We start from the raw sequence: 15,533 nt of genomic DNA, 5'->3' as shown, positions 1-15,533 counted from the left end.
CTGTCATAGTTCAACATAGTCTAATCCAACATATTTATATACGGCTGTAGCTTGTAACTTTTCACTTCAAGTCTCCAAAATCGCTAACCATCTGATGCTCCATCAATTCCTAGAAACAATAAACCCCCCAAAACCTCCCCAAAACCCTTTAAACCAATTCTCCTTTGAACAAAACTACAGAAACATCTGCGACCTTCTGCTCTCTTTAACGCACTCAAGGTCCCTTCCAAAGGGTCTGCAACTCCATGCCCACATCATCAAGTCAGGCATCCAAACCATCCCTCTCGTTTCTCATCACCTCATCAACTTCTACTCCAAGACCCAACTCCCTCTCTTTTCCCGTCAAGTCTTCTTCGAAGCCCCACAGAAGAGTCCCACAACTTGGAGCTCAGTCATCTCCTCTTTCGCTCAAAATGAACTCCCTTCCCTTGCAATCCAGTTTTTTCGTGAAATGCTTGTTAATAACGTCAAGCCCGACGATCATATCTTCCCTAGCGCAACTAAATCATGTGCGATTTTGGGAAGGTTTGATGTCGGGCAATCAATACATTGCCTTGTTTTGAAAACTGGGTATGATACGGATGTGTTCGTGGCGAGTTCTTTGGTGGATATGTATGGGAAATGCGGGAAAATTAAGGTTGCAAGGAGATTGTTTGATGAAATGCCTGAGAGAAATGTGGTTTCTTGGAGTGGGATGATATATGGGTATGCTCAGTTAGGTGAATTTGGAGAAGCTTTGACGTTATTCAAACAAGCTTTGTATGAACGCTTGGAAGTGAATGATTTTACGTTTTCGAGTGTGGTACAGGTTTGTGCTAACTTGACTCTGCTTCAGTTAGGTAAGCAGATACATGGGTTGTGCTTTAAAACGAATTATGATTTGTCAAGTTTCGTAGGGAGTTCTTTGATATCTTTGTATTCTAAGTGTGGAGTGATCGGAGGGGCTTACCGGGTTTTTGATGAAGCCTGTGTTAAGAATCTAGGGATGTGGAATGCAATGCTGATTGCTTGTGCTCAGCATTCACATACAGAGAAAGCATTTGGTTTGTTTAAACAGATGCAAGATCTTGGGGTCAAACCGAATTTTATAACCTTTTTGTGTGTGCTTTATGCTTGTAGCCATGCCGGGCTTGTTGAAAAGGGGCAGTTTTACTTTGATTCAATGAAGGAGTATGGAATTGAGCCAGGAGATCAACATTATGCTTCTTTGGTTGATTTATTTGGTCGTGCAGGTAAATTGCAGGAGGCACTTTCAATCATCAGAGAAATGCCTATTCAGCCAACAGAGTCTGTCTGGGGAGCTTTTTTAACAGGGTGTCAAATTCATGGGAAAACTGAATTAGCAGCTTATGCTGCAGATAGGATCTTTGAGTTGGGACCTGTTAGCTCAGGTTTGCATGTGTTATTGTCTAATGCTTATGCCGCAGCTAGGAGATACGAGGATGCAGCCAAAGCTAGGAAGATGCTCAGGGACCAAGGGATTAAGAAAGAGACAGGTTTGAGTTGGGTTGAGGAGGGAAATAAGGTTCACACATTTGCTGCTGGGGATAGGTCTCATGCAAAAACAAAAGAAATTTACCAAAAATTAGAGGAATTAGGAGACGAAATGGAGCGAGCCGGTTATATTGCAGACACAAGTTTTGTGCTGAGAGAAGTAGATGGTGAAGAAAAGAATCAGACAATCCGATATCATAGTGAAAGACTAGCTGTTGCATTTGGGCTCATTACCTTTCCACCAGATAGGCCAATTAGGGTTATGAAGAACTTACGCATTTGTGGTGATTGTCATATAGCAATCAAGTTTATGTCCAAGTGCTCTGGAAGAGTAATTATTGTGAGGGATAACAACCGATTTCATCATTTTGTCGATGGCAAATGCTCCTGTGGTGACTATTGGTGAATGAATTATAAGATACAATTATTGTACCCTAACCAAATTCTGAAACAAGAAGTGGGAAGAAATAACTTAGAAAGAGTATATTGTGAGATAAACAAGTGGTTCCATTGTTTTGAGGATGGCAAAATGCTCCTTTTATGACTATTGATGAACAAATTGTAAGATGATACTTATTGTTCCTTAACAAAGTTTTGAAATCAGAAGCGGGAAAAACCAAAGAAAACCTTTTTTTCTTTTATTTATAACTATTTGCTTATCTGTTTTTCTTTATGTGATGTTTGATGCTTAAGGATCACTAAGCCACTATGCATGCATTTGCTTTTTAAAGTGCCATTCTGGTGCTTACTATCCTATTTTTAAATCTGTAATGTTTGATCATAGACCAGTGATGTGGCGTGATGTATCAAAAAGAAAAAGATTGTACTGTAGCAAAAATTCCCAAGAACTCGGATAATATTGTACATATAGACTTGCTATACGGATAGCAGATTTTATTCTACTTCGTGGTGTTCATTCCCTTGTAATTACTCATCTTTCCATATGATGAACATTTTTGTTTCAATTTCCCTGGTATGGCTCCTTCCAGATATGATATATCATCCTTTATGAATTTCATTGGTTTTCTTATCTTTTTTTTCTGACAATCTCCGAATATATTTTACCACTGACCCTATCATGACCTCCTTGATTAATAGAGATCATAGAGTACATTGAACAAACATAATACATAATTCCATCTGCTGCCAGGTCAAAGCAGAAACAATGAAAATACTAAAAAGTAGGCGAATTTTGACAGGGTTCCAATTGCCAAACAATTTTTATATAATTCTTTACTTTTTACATTGTTTTCATTTTCCGTACGGTTGATCAAATAGAGGTAAAGATTAGAATATTTGAACCTGTATGAGGAATCTGCCCTCAGGCTGATAATTATAGTTTTTCCAGCTGCTAAATATAGAAGAGAGACCTTGAATTTTTTCTTTTTTTTTTTTTTAAAAAATGCTTTCAGCCGGCCATGGTACGTAGGGAATATTTATGGTTGACCGAGAGAGTTGCCTGTTTATCCTCCAAGACAATGTAGCTTTGACCTTATATCTAGCAACTTTCCTGTTTGTATAAGCAAAGAAAATTTGTTTAGCTTCAGGTCAGGCTTATTTCAATCAAAGGAAGTCATTGCTAAAGACCATGGTGCATGTAAACCATCAGTCTCCTCTGTGAAGGAAAAAACTACAGTCACCTGGTCCAGCCATGACTGAAACAGGAGAATCTGTTTCACACGCTTGGTCCTTGGGATATTTTTTTTAATAATATAACTTCTTGTCTTCCTTGATTTTGGTTTTACTTGGTGGAGGTATAATACACCACCTATCTTCTACATTGATGAATAATATATTATTATTATTATTATTTAATCATTTTCATGGGAGTTCTCGACCTTGTATATCTAAGGTAGGTTTAAGCAATACCTGGTGTAGAACGTTTAGTTTAATATTGCAGACCACTTCTTTTCCAAATGGAAAATTTGCCCATTACTTCTTCATTAAACCTACTACAGTTGACCTTCTGCATGTCCATTTTGATTCCTTTGAATTCTTTCCCTGCATCGAATTGTTGGTTGTCGGTTGACCACGTCCTGGTATTGTCATTATTTTGAGGTTCTTGAACTTTTCCTGCTTGAAGAATTTCATTTTTTGGCATTGTCACGATTAAAAATAAAAAGAGATGGTGAATTATAATGAGTTCTTAGCCTTTTAAGTTTTTCTTTTCTTGAGTTGCTTGTTGGACAACGACATACAATTCATGGCTGTTGATGCCATTTTACGTCTGTGGAACAATATGGGAAAGTTACCCCTCTTCATGTTCTTCAAAGATACAAGGTATTCTTCATATTGCAATTACGTCTTTAAATCCACCTTCTATTAATTTAAATTGTTTTGATTGTTGCTAAAAGATCAATAGCCATAAATGACAATCTCTTGATAAATCGAATTGCTTCTGATTTAACCTGCTTGGAAGTAGGAGCACAATCCGTTAACCTAAGATTAAACGATCATCATGGTTTAAACCCAGAATTCATCTCAATCCCCATCTGAAACCAAAAAAGAAGAAACCCCATGCTGTCAGGCTTCTTGGCTTTTGTGATTAAGTTGAACTCTGAAGTCTGAACCATCAGTTAGGTTGTTTTATTACTCTTTGATTATATTAAACTAATAATGTATAGTTTGATAACAACTTTGCCAGGAATGTTCTCAAGAAGGATGAACTGGGTATAGAAATAGCACACATTGCGCTTCCTGCAACACTTGCTTTGATGGCAGACCCTATTGCTTCTCTAATAGACACAGCATTCATTGGCCGTATAGGTTTGTGGTCACTTTCTTCTGGCTTGATATGGATATATAATTATAATGTATATATGAGACTTGTACACTTGCAAAGACAAAATTAACTTATTTTAGGATTGCCAATATAGAAAAGTTGTTTGTCCCTTTCTAATTATGCTACATATCCTAGTAAAATGATGTGGGTTTTTTATGTTCTTAACATGAAATTGTTATACAGCAGCTTATTTTGTTCTTATTTTGTTATAATATTACCATAAGATAAAGTAAATCAATATTATACAAGCCTCATATTTCATGTACAAGCAAACATTTTGTTTTAATTGCTATTTTGAAAATAGAAGCTGTGAATCAGTTATAGTATTTGGTTTCAGTCCATATATCATTTTTCATATAGGTTCTGTGGAGCTAGCTGCTGTAGGAGTTTCAGTTGCAGTTTTTAATCAAGTATCAAGGATTACCATGTTCCCACTAGTTAGTATTACTACTTCTTTTGTTGCTGAGGAAGACGCCACCAGCAGATCAAGTACTGAAGTGGAGCAAGACGAAAACCTTGTAAAGGGCTGTGTTGTTGACCTTGAAATGGAAGAACTTATGCCTCTAGCTGGTATGCTTTCCCTATATTCACTCCCCTGCTTTTGTTGAAAGGCTAATCTGAGAGTGGATAAATTCCATTCTTACATAAGGTTCACATGCATGAGGTTCTTTATAGTCTTGATTATATCTGTTACAGTTAGCATGTTATGGCTTATCTATAATTTTAGTAATGAGAATCCTCATGCCTCATTTGTAGGCGACAATAACACAAAAATAGCCAGGTCTGAGCATGAGAGAAGGCATGTACCATCAGCATCTTCAGCTCTGGTTATCGGTAGCGTGCTTGGGATAATTCAAACTTTGTTCCTCATTTTTGCCGCTAAACCTCTCTTACGTTACATGGGTGTAAATTCTGTGAGTGTTCATTTAGTAATTCCCTTGTTGCAATTTAAACATTGATTCTCAATTCGTGCATGTGTTATAAAATATGAATGAATGACTAAAGGCCCCATTGATGCCAACATAGTTCTTTCCTATTCTTGTTAGTGCAATTTTGGAGAAGTTTCTGCTTGAAAGGTTGAATAGGTTGCAGCACTTTTATAATTGTTTATGTTGCTATGAACGAACACATAATATCAGATATCGAAGGACTGATAACCAAAGTAAACATGTGTCCTTTTCCAAATTGTCTTCTGCTGACAATCAGATTACTTTTAATTCACAAAAGTTTATCAAGCAGAGTTTATAATGTTTAAAATAGCTCTTCTCCAATCACATTTTCTTAGTTGTTGTAAAGTTTCTTTGTTCTTACTGAATTGAACTGAATTGCAAGGCATTCAGATTCTTTTCCAATAAATCACCATGAGGAAAGTGCAACTCTTTCTGCTTATGTAACTCCGTTTTATAGAAGGTTCTCAGTTTAGTTTCAGCTACAGCAATTGCCTAGATTGGATTCTGCCACTTGAAGTGAACTTATCCTAATTGGTCACCCAAGAATTTAAAATGCTGCATCTCTATTATTTTGTCAAATTTCGTTAGCTTTCTATTTTTTTTGTTAACAGTAATGGTTCTGCTTTTGCTTTGTGCAGGACTCTCCTATGCACAAGCCAGCACAACAATTCTTGATATTAAGATCACTTGGTGCTCCAGCTCTTCTTCTCTCTTTGGCTGCACAAGGGGTTTTTCGAGGATTAAAGGACACCAGAACTCCTTTATATGCTATCAGTAAGCAAATTTTCCTTGTTAATCATATTCATGTTAATTTTGTTGGTGATGGAATCAGCTTGTGGAGCTTATTTGGACAATCCCATAGAAAGGAATTCACCGAATGGGACTCTCAATCACGCATTTATGAATGGAAAACATTGCATAAAATTGCAAGGATTCTCATTATTTATGTGTCTACTTCTTTAAGAGGGACTTCACTTTTTGTGATTTAACTGCCCTTCAATCTTATTCAGTTGTTTGCAATTGTTAATGTAGTTGTGGGAGATTCAGCAAACGTTCTTTTGGACGCAATATTTATATTCATACTTGGTCTGGGCGTCAAAGGTGCAGCCATTGCTCATGTACTTTCTCAGTAAGTTATTTTCTTTTTGCTAATTCATTTTTATCGGATTCTGACTTGTTGGCTGCATCTTCTGTCTGGTCTTTTAATGTTCTTCATCTGGTTAATCACTTAGTGCTTCATTTTTGTAGGTATTTAATTGTTCTCATACTCTTTTGGAGATTAGTTGATAAAGTTGATTTGTTACCTCCAAGGTTTAAAGACCTACAAATTGGTCGATTTCTTAAAAATGGTGAGTGGTTTAAATATGGCACTTAACAAACTCAAAGAATGTTGATTGATTTAATCAATCAAATTCCATGGTTCAGTAGGGAATTGTAATCCAGTTTTTTTCTCTTTAATTTTCATGCCTGTTGATTTACCTTAGTTACTTGGAAAAAGAAAATGATATAGAACACTTGCAGGACTATGATATCTGTGCGGTCGCCATTTCAGGATTTCAGCTATTGGTGAAGGTAATAGCTGTGACATTTTGCGTGACCGTTGCAGCATCATTAGCTGCTAGGCAGGGATCAACACCAATGGCCGCATTTCAGGTTTGCTTGCAGATTTGGCTGGCAACCTCTTTGCTTGCTGACGGATTGGCTATTGCAGGACAAGTAAGGTTTCATTTAATTCAATCAAATACCTAGAGGATTTTTGCTCTTGATTTCCTATTTTGCAACAAGTTATCACTTAGAGTTGGCTTCGGAACCTATCAGAAGCATAAGATTCCTTGGCTGTTCCTTTAAAAATGTGTCACTGTTTTCAAGCAGACCTTGAAAGGTGTTAGGATTAGTGCTATAGAAATGTCTTGCTATATGTTACTTCAATGTATGTTCCCCCGGTTCTCATCTCTAACCTTCAACATATTTCCACCATTTCAAGACAATCCTTGCAAGTGCATTTGCAAAGAAGGATTATGAGAAGACCATCGCAGCTGCTTCCCGTGTGCTGCAGGTACTAATATTAACATTAAACTTCACTTGTTTCACTTTTCTTCATGCTTTAAATTGCTTATGATTTCCATGTGCAGATTGGTATTATTTTGGGGTTCCTGCTGTCATTTATTCTAGCAGTTGGGTTACAATTAGCTTCCAGACTATTTACAAAAGACTTTGATGTTTTGCAACAGATAAGTCTCAGCATTCCAGTATAGCACTCTTCCTTAATCAAAATCTTCAATTTTCTTTTTCTGTCTTCGAATGCTAACTTGTTATGTTCGACATTTTCTTGCTGATCAGTTCGTTGCAGTAACTCAACCTATCAATGCCTTAGCCTTTGTTTTCGATGGAGTCAATTACGGAGCTTCTGATTTTGCATATTCGGCCTACTCTATGGTTAGTTGAATAGTAACCATTTCTACTGAACCAACAAGTTATCACAAATTGAATATTACATTTGAATAAGCATCAGCATAGTAAATGCACAGCAAATGTAGAGCAAATGTTTAAAGCTTTCTATGTCGTTTCTTCATTTAATTTTCTTCAACCTTTTCCTAGGTTTTGGTTGCAGTTATGAGCATCTTTTGCTTATTCATACTATCCTCAAGCCATGGCTATGTTGGCATCTGGATTGCTTTATCGATCTTTATGAGTTTGCGGGTGTTTGCTGGTGTTTTGAGGTAATAATACCTCTAGGTAACAAACTATGGTTTCATTATCTTTCATATTCTGTTTGAGAAGTAAACAGCTATGCTGTTTTTCTGATAAACCAAAGAAGAAACTTTCACTTGATTTGAAATTGGAAAATTCTATATGATTCTAACAATTTCTCATCCACATGTTCAGGATAGGAACTGGCATGGGGCCTTGGGGCTTTCTCAGGAGCTGATAGCTGTAAATATATTAGAGTTATTTTGTTTCTTTGACTCTGCACTTTCACATTACCTTAAAAATCCAACATTAATGTTTATCATTAAAATGAATTTGATTCATTGTTGAACTTCTTGCAGTTCTTGTTCTATATTTGTTCATGTTACAAAGCAGTATGTTCAATTTTTTTTCTCAATTTAGGTCATTGCTTCAAGATGTTTGCCATAAACTATCACTCAGATTGTAAAATATGGTTGAGACATAACTGATAACCATGTCTTACTTCATTCAAAAGCCAGGAGGTAAATAATTGGAAATCTTTCATAATCAAAGCTATTAAAAGAGAATTTACCACCGGTCATTGATCCGTTGGTATAATATTGAACTTTTAGTTCCGGTAATCAGAATTCGATTTCTGACAACATAAGTGCCAAAAAAAGCTATTAAAACTGTGCAACAACTAATGCCAGAAGTATATACAAACAAAATCAGCTGAGTAAGCTTGGGATTAATGGATCATTAGCCATTTACTGTCTTTTACTACAAATATCAGTTCCTTGAAATACCAACCTAAATTGAATCTCTGTAAAATGGGGAAATTGGGAAGCCTTTCTCTCTCATGAAATAGATTAATTATCTGTTATAAGAACATGGCTTTAAAACTGAAGAGGACCATTGACCTACCAAAGTTTGCAAAGTCTTGAATTTAAAATCTTCAAGCACCCACTTTATATCATGAAAATTCTGGAAAATCACAATTTCATTAGCATTCCCAGATAGCATAAAATTATATTTGGATGATCAACAAAAGCTCATTATCACATTTGATATATCCACTGTCATCTAAACTGGGGGTGTTCAATTCATCAGTTCCTTTAAAAATTGTGGTAATGAAAAATAGCCCTTTTTCTGGATGATTTATTTGGTCACCAAAACCTATTTTCTGAATCATATAAAGGGTCAGTCCAATGAGTTATTAAGTAGCCTTGCACCAACTTCCTACCCCACCCTTCACAGCCTTGCTTATGTTTTGGTCAATGAACCTTTAGCTAAAGCATGCCTTAAAATGGGGCAAAATCTAATATACAAATACTATATGTCATTGGTTTGTAAATTAATATTAGAGATTCCTACTTATCCATTATAAATTGAACAAACATAATTCAACCCATCCATTATTCCAAACAAAATGAAGAGAGATTTTTTAAAAAGTAATAATATATCAAAGCATAATAACATTATAAGAAACCCTGTGGCATTCACAGTAAAATTAACCATCCAAAATAAGCAGTTCCTAGATATAAATGTAACAATTAGTGTATTTACTCACTTTTTATAAAAAAATATTTTTAAAAAAAGTAAATTACAACTTAAAAATAAAGAAAGATGTTACAAATGTTATAATTTAAACTTTAGATATGATGAATACCGTTTTTAGAAAATGACTATATAACCAATTGAATTAAATCTTAAATTTATAAAATTAATATTTTAATTTAATGAAATAAGGACTCTACTAGTAATTAATGATTATTTAATGGTGTTTACAAAAGTTTCACATTCCTTGAATCATATTTTATATATGGCATTGATAGACACACCCATTGAATCATATTTTTATAGATGGCATTGATACATTAGAATTTTAAATGGTTATAGCAGTTGATTTTTTTTTCTACAACTCATAATTTATTAAACCGACGATTGGGTTTAATATTTAATTCATATATATTATGCATCTCAATTTTCAAACTAATAAATGCTATATATATAAATATATATAAATATATATATATATATATATATAATATATAAATGGAAGGACATTTTTTATTACCTAAGTAGGCAATCTTTTGACACCATTTTCTTTTACCATAAATGAAACCCCACAATGCCTACCAAACTCAACCACCAGTTCCACACCTCCCAAAATAACCTAAAATGAGAATGTGATGTAAAATTTGCTTTGTCAACAGCTTCTCATATTCATATAAATATAAATATAAATAAATATATATACAAATTTAAAATTTAATTCAATTAATTTATGTTATCACTTTAAAAAAATAATATTTAATAAATATAAATTTTAAATTCTAACACTTGCAATTTTTTATTCTATTCTTAAGTTACGTACATATATTTCATAGAAATATGAATCAAACTTTGATACTGAAAAAGTAAAAGAAATCCACCACTTGAGTTTTTGTTTGATTAAGTGGGAGAAAAAAGAAAGAAAATAACAGGAGAATGAATATGTGACGATGGTATCATCAACTTTCTACAATTCTACAACCTTTATTTATTTTAATTTTTTTTCATAGAAAGCAAATGAAATTACCAACTTATTTTTTCTCTTTGTTAATTTTAATCTTGAGTGTCCAAATCAATCCTTCTAAACAAACAAAGAAAAGCTTCCCATGTATGATTCCTCCAAATGAAATTCACTTTCAGAACCTGAACTAGTGTCCAAATTCCCCTTGCAAGAGCATTTTTTGGCCACTTTGTTGCAACTTGATTGCTGAATTATTATATTATTTTTTCTTATTTAGATTATAAACGAATTAAATATGAACAAACAAATATATATATGTAATTTATTTGTTTATTTTTAAAAGTATTTATCTTCGATTCGTACTCATTAAAAAATTATTCTATTCATTCACATTCATTCGTTTAAATAATTAATTGTTTGTATTTAATTTATATTCATTCAATTAAATTAAACGAATTCATTCATAAACATTGAACAAGTATATTTATAAATAATAAACAAATCATAACGAAAACAAATTTATATAAACAAACCCTAAACAAACATAAATAAAAATAAACTTTAAAATAAGATTAAGATAAAAGATAAAAATATAATTTTATTAATTTTATTATAAACGAATAATAAATAAACAATAAACGAACGAACTTTAAATGAACTTATTCAATAATGTAAACAAATCAAACAGACTTTTATTTGTATTCAATTTATTAATAAAAAAATATAAATATATTATTCATAATTATTTGTTAAACTTAATAAATGAACAAAAATAAAATATTTTCACGAATAACTCTTTTTATTTACTCCCCTATTTATATATACATTTTTTTGTTTGCTTAGTTCTTTTATAAATGAACTTAATTTGATTAGTTAAGACTTACAAAGAAATTTAGAGCAACTAAGACACCGAAAAGTTGAAGAGGGAGGCAAGCTCCACTCAACTTTTTCTTCGCTTTCCTATTATTTCAAGAGATGAAGCTTGTAAATTTAAAGGTTGCAACTATAATTAATGGTACTTTTGTACACTTCTTAATCCCAAATATAATTTGTAAAATATGAGGGTAAAACAAGCCAAAAAGACAATTATGGAGAAGAAACGAAAAAGAAATTAATTGCAGTTCAAATATAAGTTACAATCAGGATATTGAAATAAGAATTAAGCAAAGATCATAGTTTCTTATCCTATTCTTTCCCCACATTACATGCATCAACAAAATTATTGATTCCAAACTGCATCAGAAGATACAAATCTTCCTCATTGTATAATCTCTCCACAAAATTTGACCCAACCCCAAACACTACAAAACTCTTGAGATAAAGAACTTCATGATCCATCTTAGTTTTGATTTCTCACATTGGTGATAATGAATATAGCAGAAAAAGGATTTAAGGAAACATGGGAATTTTGGTTCAGTGTCATCAAAACATCGTCGCTCATCATTAAATAAAAAAAAAGGTGAATAAAATGACAGCAGTAGAAATCTAGTTTGAAGACAAAACACCTAGCCTGGGCATAATTGCTTTAAACCTATCCTTAACCGTTTCTGAACTGTTTAGTAATAATAATAAATGGTGAAAAAATGAATTTTCCCTTCTTTCTTTGCTTTCACCTTGTGTTACTGTTTTACCTTTCCTTCCACATTTATCACCAACAAAATCCCGAAAAATACAAATGTTATTTACCAAAAACTTTGTGATGTCTCTACCTCAGGGCTCAGTGAAACTGGTTTCAGTTTTGCTGTGCCACAAGCTGATCAAGCTGCATTTGCTCAAGCCATACTCCCAACACGGCATGATCGACCGGATCAATTTGTGGGTTCATATTGGAACCCTCAGTTGTAGCAGCATTGGGGGCAACACCTGAGACAGGCGCTGTCATTTTCTCTTTGATCTCAGTGGGAGACTCTTTAACAAGGGATTGAACCCATGATAAATCGGGCTCATCTCCATTGCCAAGCTCAAATGAAGATGACCTCCGTAGCTTGCCCAATTCATCCACATTGACAGCCCAGTCTGGCGTCCCATTGGAAGATCCCCATTTTGACCAAGAATTTACTGGGGAACCGACAATGGCAGCAGAGCCAGAGCCGAGCTCTCTAGAGCTTAGGCTGCGAAATTGTTGCTGCTTCTCACGTTGAGCTAACATGGAAACCCGAGAACTCATTGGTGAGATAGGTTCCACATTTCGAGGAGACATCCTACCAGATAGAGAAGCCTGCAATAGAGGATGCTCCATATTTTTAGGAGAAAAATTTGTATTTATAGGTGATAGCATGCTTTGCTGCTGCTGAAATTGATTGAGAACAGCAGACTTATGGGTTGGAGAGAAAACGGCGGCAGCCAATGCTTGATCAGAGTACCGTGGAGATATGCTCTCAGCAGAAAAGAGGTCATCAAGGTTTGATGGGGTCAGGGTCTTCAATCGACCAGATCGGTTCAAAGAATTAGAACTCAGAGATGGCTGAGTGAGGCTAGATAACTCGTTTATCAGCTGTTGTTGCTGCACATCAAAATCCGGCAGCAAGTTGAAGTCTTCAGCTGGAATATCTCTTGCATTAAGAGAAGATCTCAAGCGACTAGATTGAAGATTGCTTCCTGGTAGATGCAGGGCTGGAACATTAGGCTGTGGCCAAGCAACATTAGAGTGAGACATGCCATTCACAGATGGAGACATGGGTGGTGTGAATGGTGAAGGAGACATAACAGATACAGATGAAGGTGATCCCGGCAAGAGACTCAAGGCGGCAGCAAAATCCATTGCTGTAGCACCAGAAGCACTTGAGCGAGGAGATAGAACAGCAGAGCCAGTGGAGACATACAGAGGTCGGAGTTCCTCCGCAGTATGAGCAAAGAAGCAGACTCTCCTTGCACAATTAGTACCATCCTTGCACAGCCGGGTTCGATATTGAGCAGGGTGTAGCCAGCATTCAAAAACACCATGAGCATATTCACACAAATCTCCACGCCTACATGCCCCCTTTCGAAAATCAGGGCAGGGAACACAACTGTAATGGAACTTTCTAGGATCCCGCCTTCGAGCATTCTCCCCCGGGTGAACAAACGGACACTCTGTCCAATCATGGGAGTAGGCACGGGAACAAGGCCGCACCTTGAATGAATACATCCGAAACTCATCAGTTGAATAGATGCTGTTCTTGATGTCTGGAAGAGATGGATCAATTGGGTATTCTTTCTTCTCTGATGCAGAAGAAAGAGGAGCATCAGTTGACTTTGACTTCATTGGGGAATCTGAAGCAGATGAAGGTGACCCATTTTCCTGAGAGGGCGACAGAGGAGGGGAGTTGGAATTTGCAACGGCTGTTGACACCCTTAAATTCCGCTCAAGAACAGAACTCTCAGTTGCAAGGAGTTCTTCAAGAGTTAATTTTACAGCTTCAAGCTTCGGAGGAACAACAATAACATCAACAGGAAGATAACCATTTGCATCAACCATATTTGCATCAGCACCAGCTGCTAAAAGTAGCTTCACAACATCAATAGCATTCACAGCTCCACCTGAAGCAGCACAATGAAGGGCAGTGCTTTTGACATGGCCACACACGCGATTAACATCAGCATCTGATGAAGAAAGGATCAGTTTAATAACATCAATACTACCATATGTAGCAGCAACCATCAAAGGGGTTCTCTCCTCATTAACCATCTGCTTCGAGCCCTTCTGACGTCCATACCACAGCCCAACCTCATCAACACAAGAAGGATCGCGTTCAATGGATCGTTTAAAGCCCTCAACATCATTATTAGCAGCAAGCTCAAGCAAGCTTGCAAAAGTATCTTCAGTCTCTACGGTCAAGTGATTCATAGCTACGCTAGGATATCTGCTATCTTCAAAAGAAATATTAGATGTTGTTGGAGACGGCGAGTGCTTTAACCCCTCCGATCCACAGCACATGCTTTCATTTGATAAGAATCCAACTGAGATTTACAAACAGCACCCATTAGAATCAACCTGTGGAAAAACGTCAACTTCATATATATGATCAAATATTCCATAAGATATTATTGTAAAAAAACCAAAAAAAAAGGAAAATTAAATTTAGATTTAGAACAAAAGTGACTTTAAGGTTCAACATCCGGATAGATCATCACAGGGGAAAAAGAAGAGGAAAAGCATACTCCAGAAGAAAATAAAAATACAACATAATTTCCCTCACTTTCAGACATAATTGCCTAGAACCAAACAGTGTCTTACCAAAAATAAAAAAAATAAAAATGAAGATTATATTATTTATTATTAGTATTATCAAAAGAAATTAGAGTTTTAAGAATAAAATATAGGGTTTAGCTGAAGACAGGAACTAGAAAGAAGTAAAACGAAAATAAATAATGGTCTGTTTGGCATCCGACAAAAAAAATAAAGAGGATGCAAAAATTTTTTAGGCTTTCATCTTCAAAGGTTCCAAACATTAAGAAAAAGAAAACTTCACTTTTAACTTGTAACAAGGTTTATTAAACTGAAAATCAAACAAAACAACATTGATTTTCTTCCATTTTCTTTCTTGATTTTCATTCAATATTTTTGCAGTAACCAACTAGAAGATCAAAAACATAAACGTCTGTAAAAATATTATTTTTAGAAAACCTTAAAACACACTATATTAACATTGAAGGATCTTGAAACAAATCTTTCAATGGTCATCACTAACAAACTAAAATAAATTTTAAAAAAACTAATATAAAAGAGTAACATAGAGCAAAAGAAGTAGATAAAAGATCTGATTCTGGGGCAATCAAAATCAAAATTTTAGCTAAAAGAAGAAGTGAAAACAAAAACAAAAGCAGAAAAGCCCCGTGAACAAGATCTTTCTTGCATGTGATCATCCACTCATTATATCAAAAAACGGTTTATTTTTAAGTAAAAAAAATAGTTAAAACTAGAACAGGAAAAGAAAACACCTTACCAGTTTAAGATTCCATCTCTGTTGTAAGAAACCAATAAAAAGGAGAGGTTTTTTCAGATCTACTTGGAAAAAGAAGAACTGGGTCTTTGATATATAGCTTCAAGAGTGAAGAAAAAAATTTGATCTTTAATTAGACTTTTGTGGTTTTTTTAAAGAGAGTTTTGAGAAAAGGAACAGGTTCTTCTTCTTCTTCCCAT

At 34.8% G+C, this 15,533-nt stretch overlaps 2 protein-coding genes and 1 pseudogene across 4 annotated transcripts; 2 read left to right on the top strand and 1 right to left on the bottom strand.

The window, feature by feature from the left end:
• The first annotated feature begins 23 nt into the window (after window positions 1-23).
• Window positions 24-2,135, top strand: MEF1 (mitochondrial RNAediting factor 1). The gene has a single exon (XM_022910971.2). The coding sequence runs from the start codon at window positions 95-97 to the stop codon at window positions 1,898-1,900; it is 1,806 nt and encodes a 601-aa protein (XP_022766706.2). The 5' UTR covers window positions 24-94; the 3' UTR covers window positions 1,901-2,135.
• Window positions 2,136-3,335: 1,200 nt separating this feature from the next.
• LOC111311530 (protein DETOXIFICATION 42-like) lies at window positions 3,336-8,275 on the top strand. The gene is made up of 13 exons (XM_022910972.2): window positions 3,336-3,774; window positions 4,139-4,260; window positions 4,637-4,846; window positions 5,033-5,190; window positions 5,865-6,000; window positions 6,259-6,355; window positions 6,475-6,575; window positions 6,779-6,942; window positions 7,211-7,282; window positions 7,359-7,475; window positions 7,567-7,662; window positions 7,825-7,946; window positions 8,113-8,275. Exons 1-13 carry the CDS (start codon window positions 3,698-3,700, stop codon window positions 8,153-8,155), a joined length of 1,515 nt encoding a protein of 504 aa, XP_022766707.1. The 5' UTR covers window positions 3,336-3,697; the 3' UTR covers window positions 8,156-8,275.
• A 3,555-nt stretch (window positions 8,276-11,830) lies between these two features.
• On the bottom strand, window positions 11,831-15,533 carry LOC111311527 (zinc finger CCCH domain-containing protein 30 pseudogene; annotated as a pseudogene). 2 transcript variants are annotated; one of them, XR_016335031.1, is made up of 2 exons: window positions 15,337-15,533; window positions 11,831-14,384 (listed from the first exon to the last, which is right to left on the bottom strand). The product of XR_016335031.1 is annotated as a zinc finger CCCH domain-containing protein 30 pseudogene, transcript variant X2 (transcript). The 2 variants fall into 2 exon arrangements; XR_016335019.1 differs by having other exon boundaries at window positions 11,831-14,350.

Source organism: Durio zibethinus, chromosome 1, assembly GCF_047325235.1.
Source record: "Durio zibethinus cultivar Kanyao isolate XHJ-2024 chromosome 1, ASM4732523v1, whole genome shotgun sequence".
In the NCBI taxonomy this organism is placed as follows: domain Eukaryota; kingdom Viridiplantae; phylum Streptophyta; class Magnoliopsida; order Malvales; family Malvaceae; genus Durio; species Durio zibethinus.
Note: the sequence above shows the minus strand (reverse complement) of the source record. Positions and strands in the feature narration are given on the sequence as shown.

Coding starts and splice junctions, on each gene's coding strand:
- LOC111311530 (XM_022910972.2), top strand. CDS start 3,698: ATGGCTGTTGATGCCATTTTACGTCTGTGGAACAATATGGGAAAGTTA. Junction 5,191..5,864: donor GTTACATGGGTGTAAATTCT/GTGAGTGTTCAT, acceptor TGCTTTGTGCAG/GACTCTCCTATGCACAAGCC. Junction 7,476..7,566: donor AGATAAGTCTCAGCATTCCA/GTATAGCACTCT, acceptor CTTGCTGATCAG/TTCGTTGCAGTAACTCAACC.
- MEF1 (XM_022910971.2), top strand. CDS start 95: ATGCTCCATCAATTCCTAGAAACAATAAACCCCCCAAAACCTCCCCAA.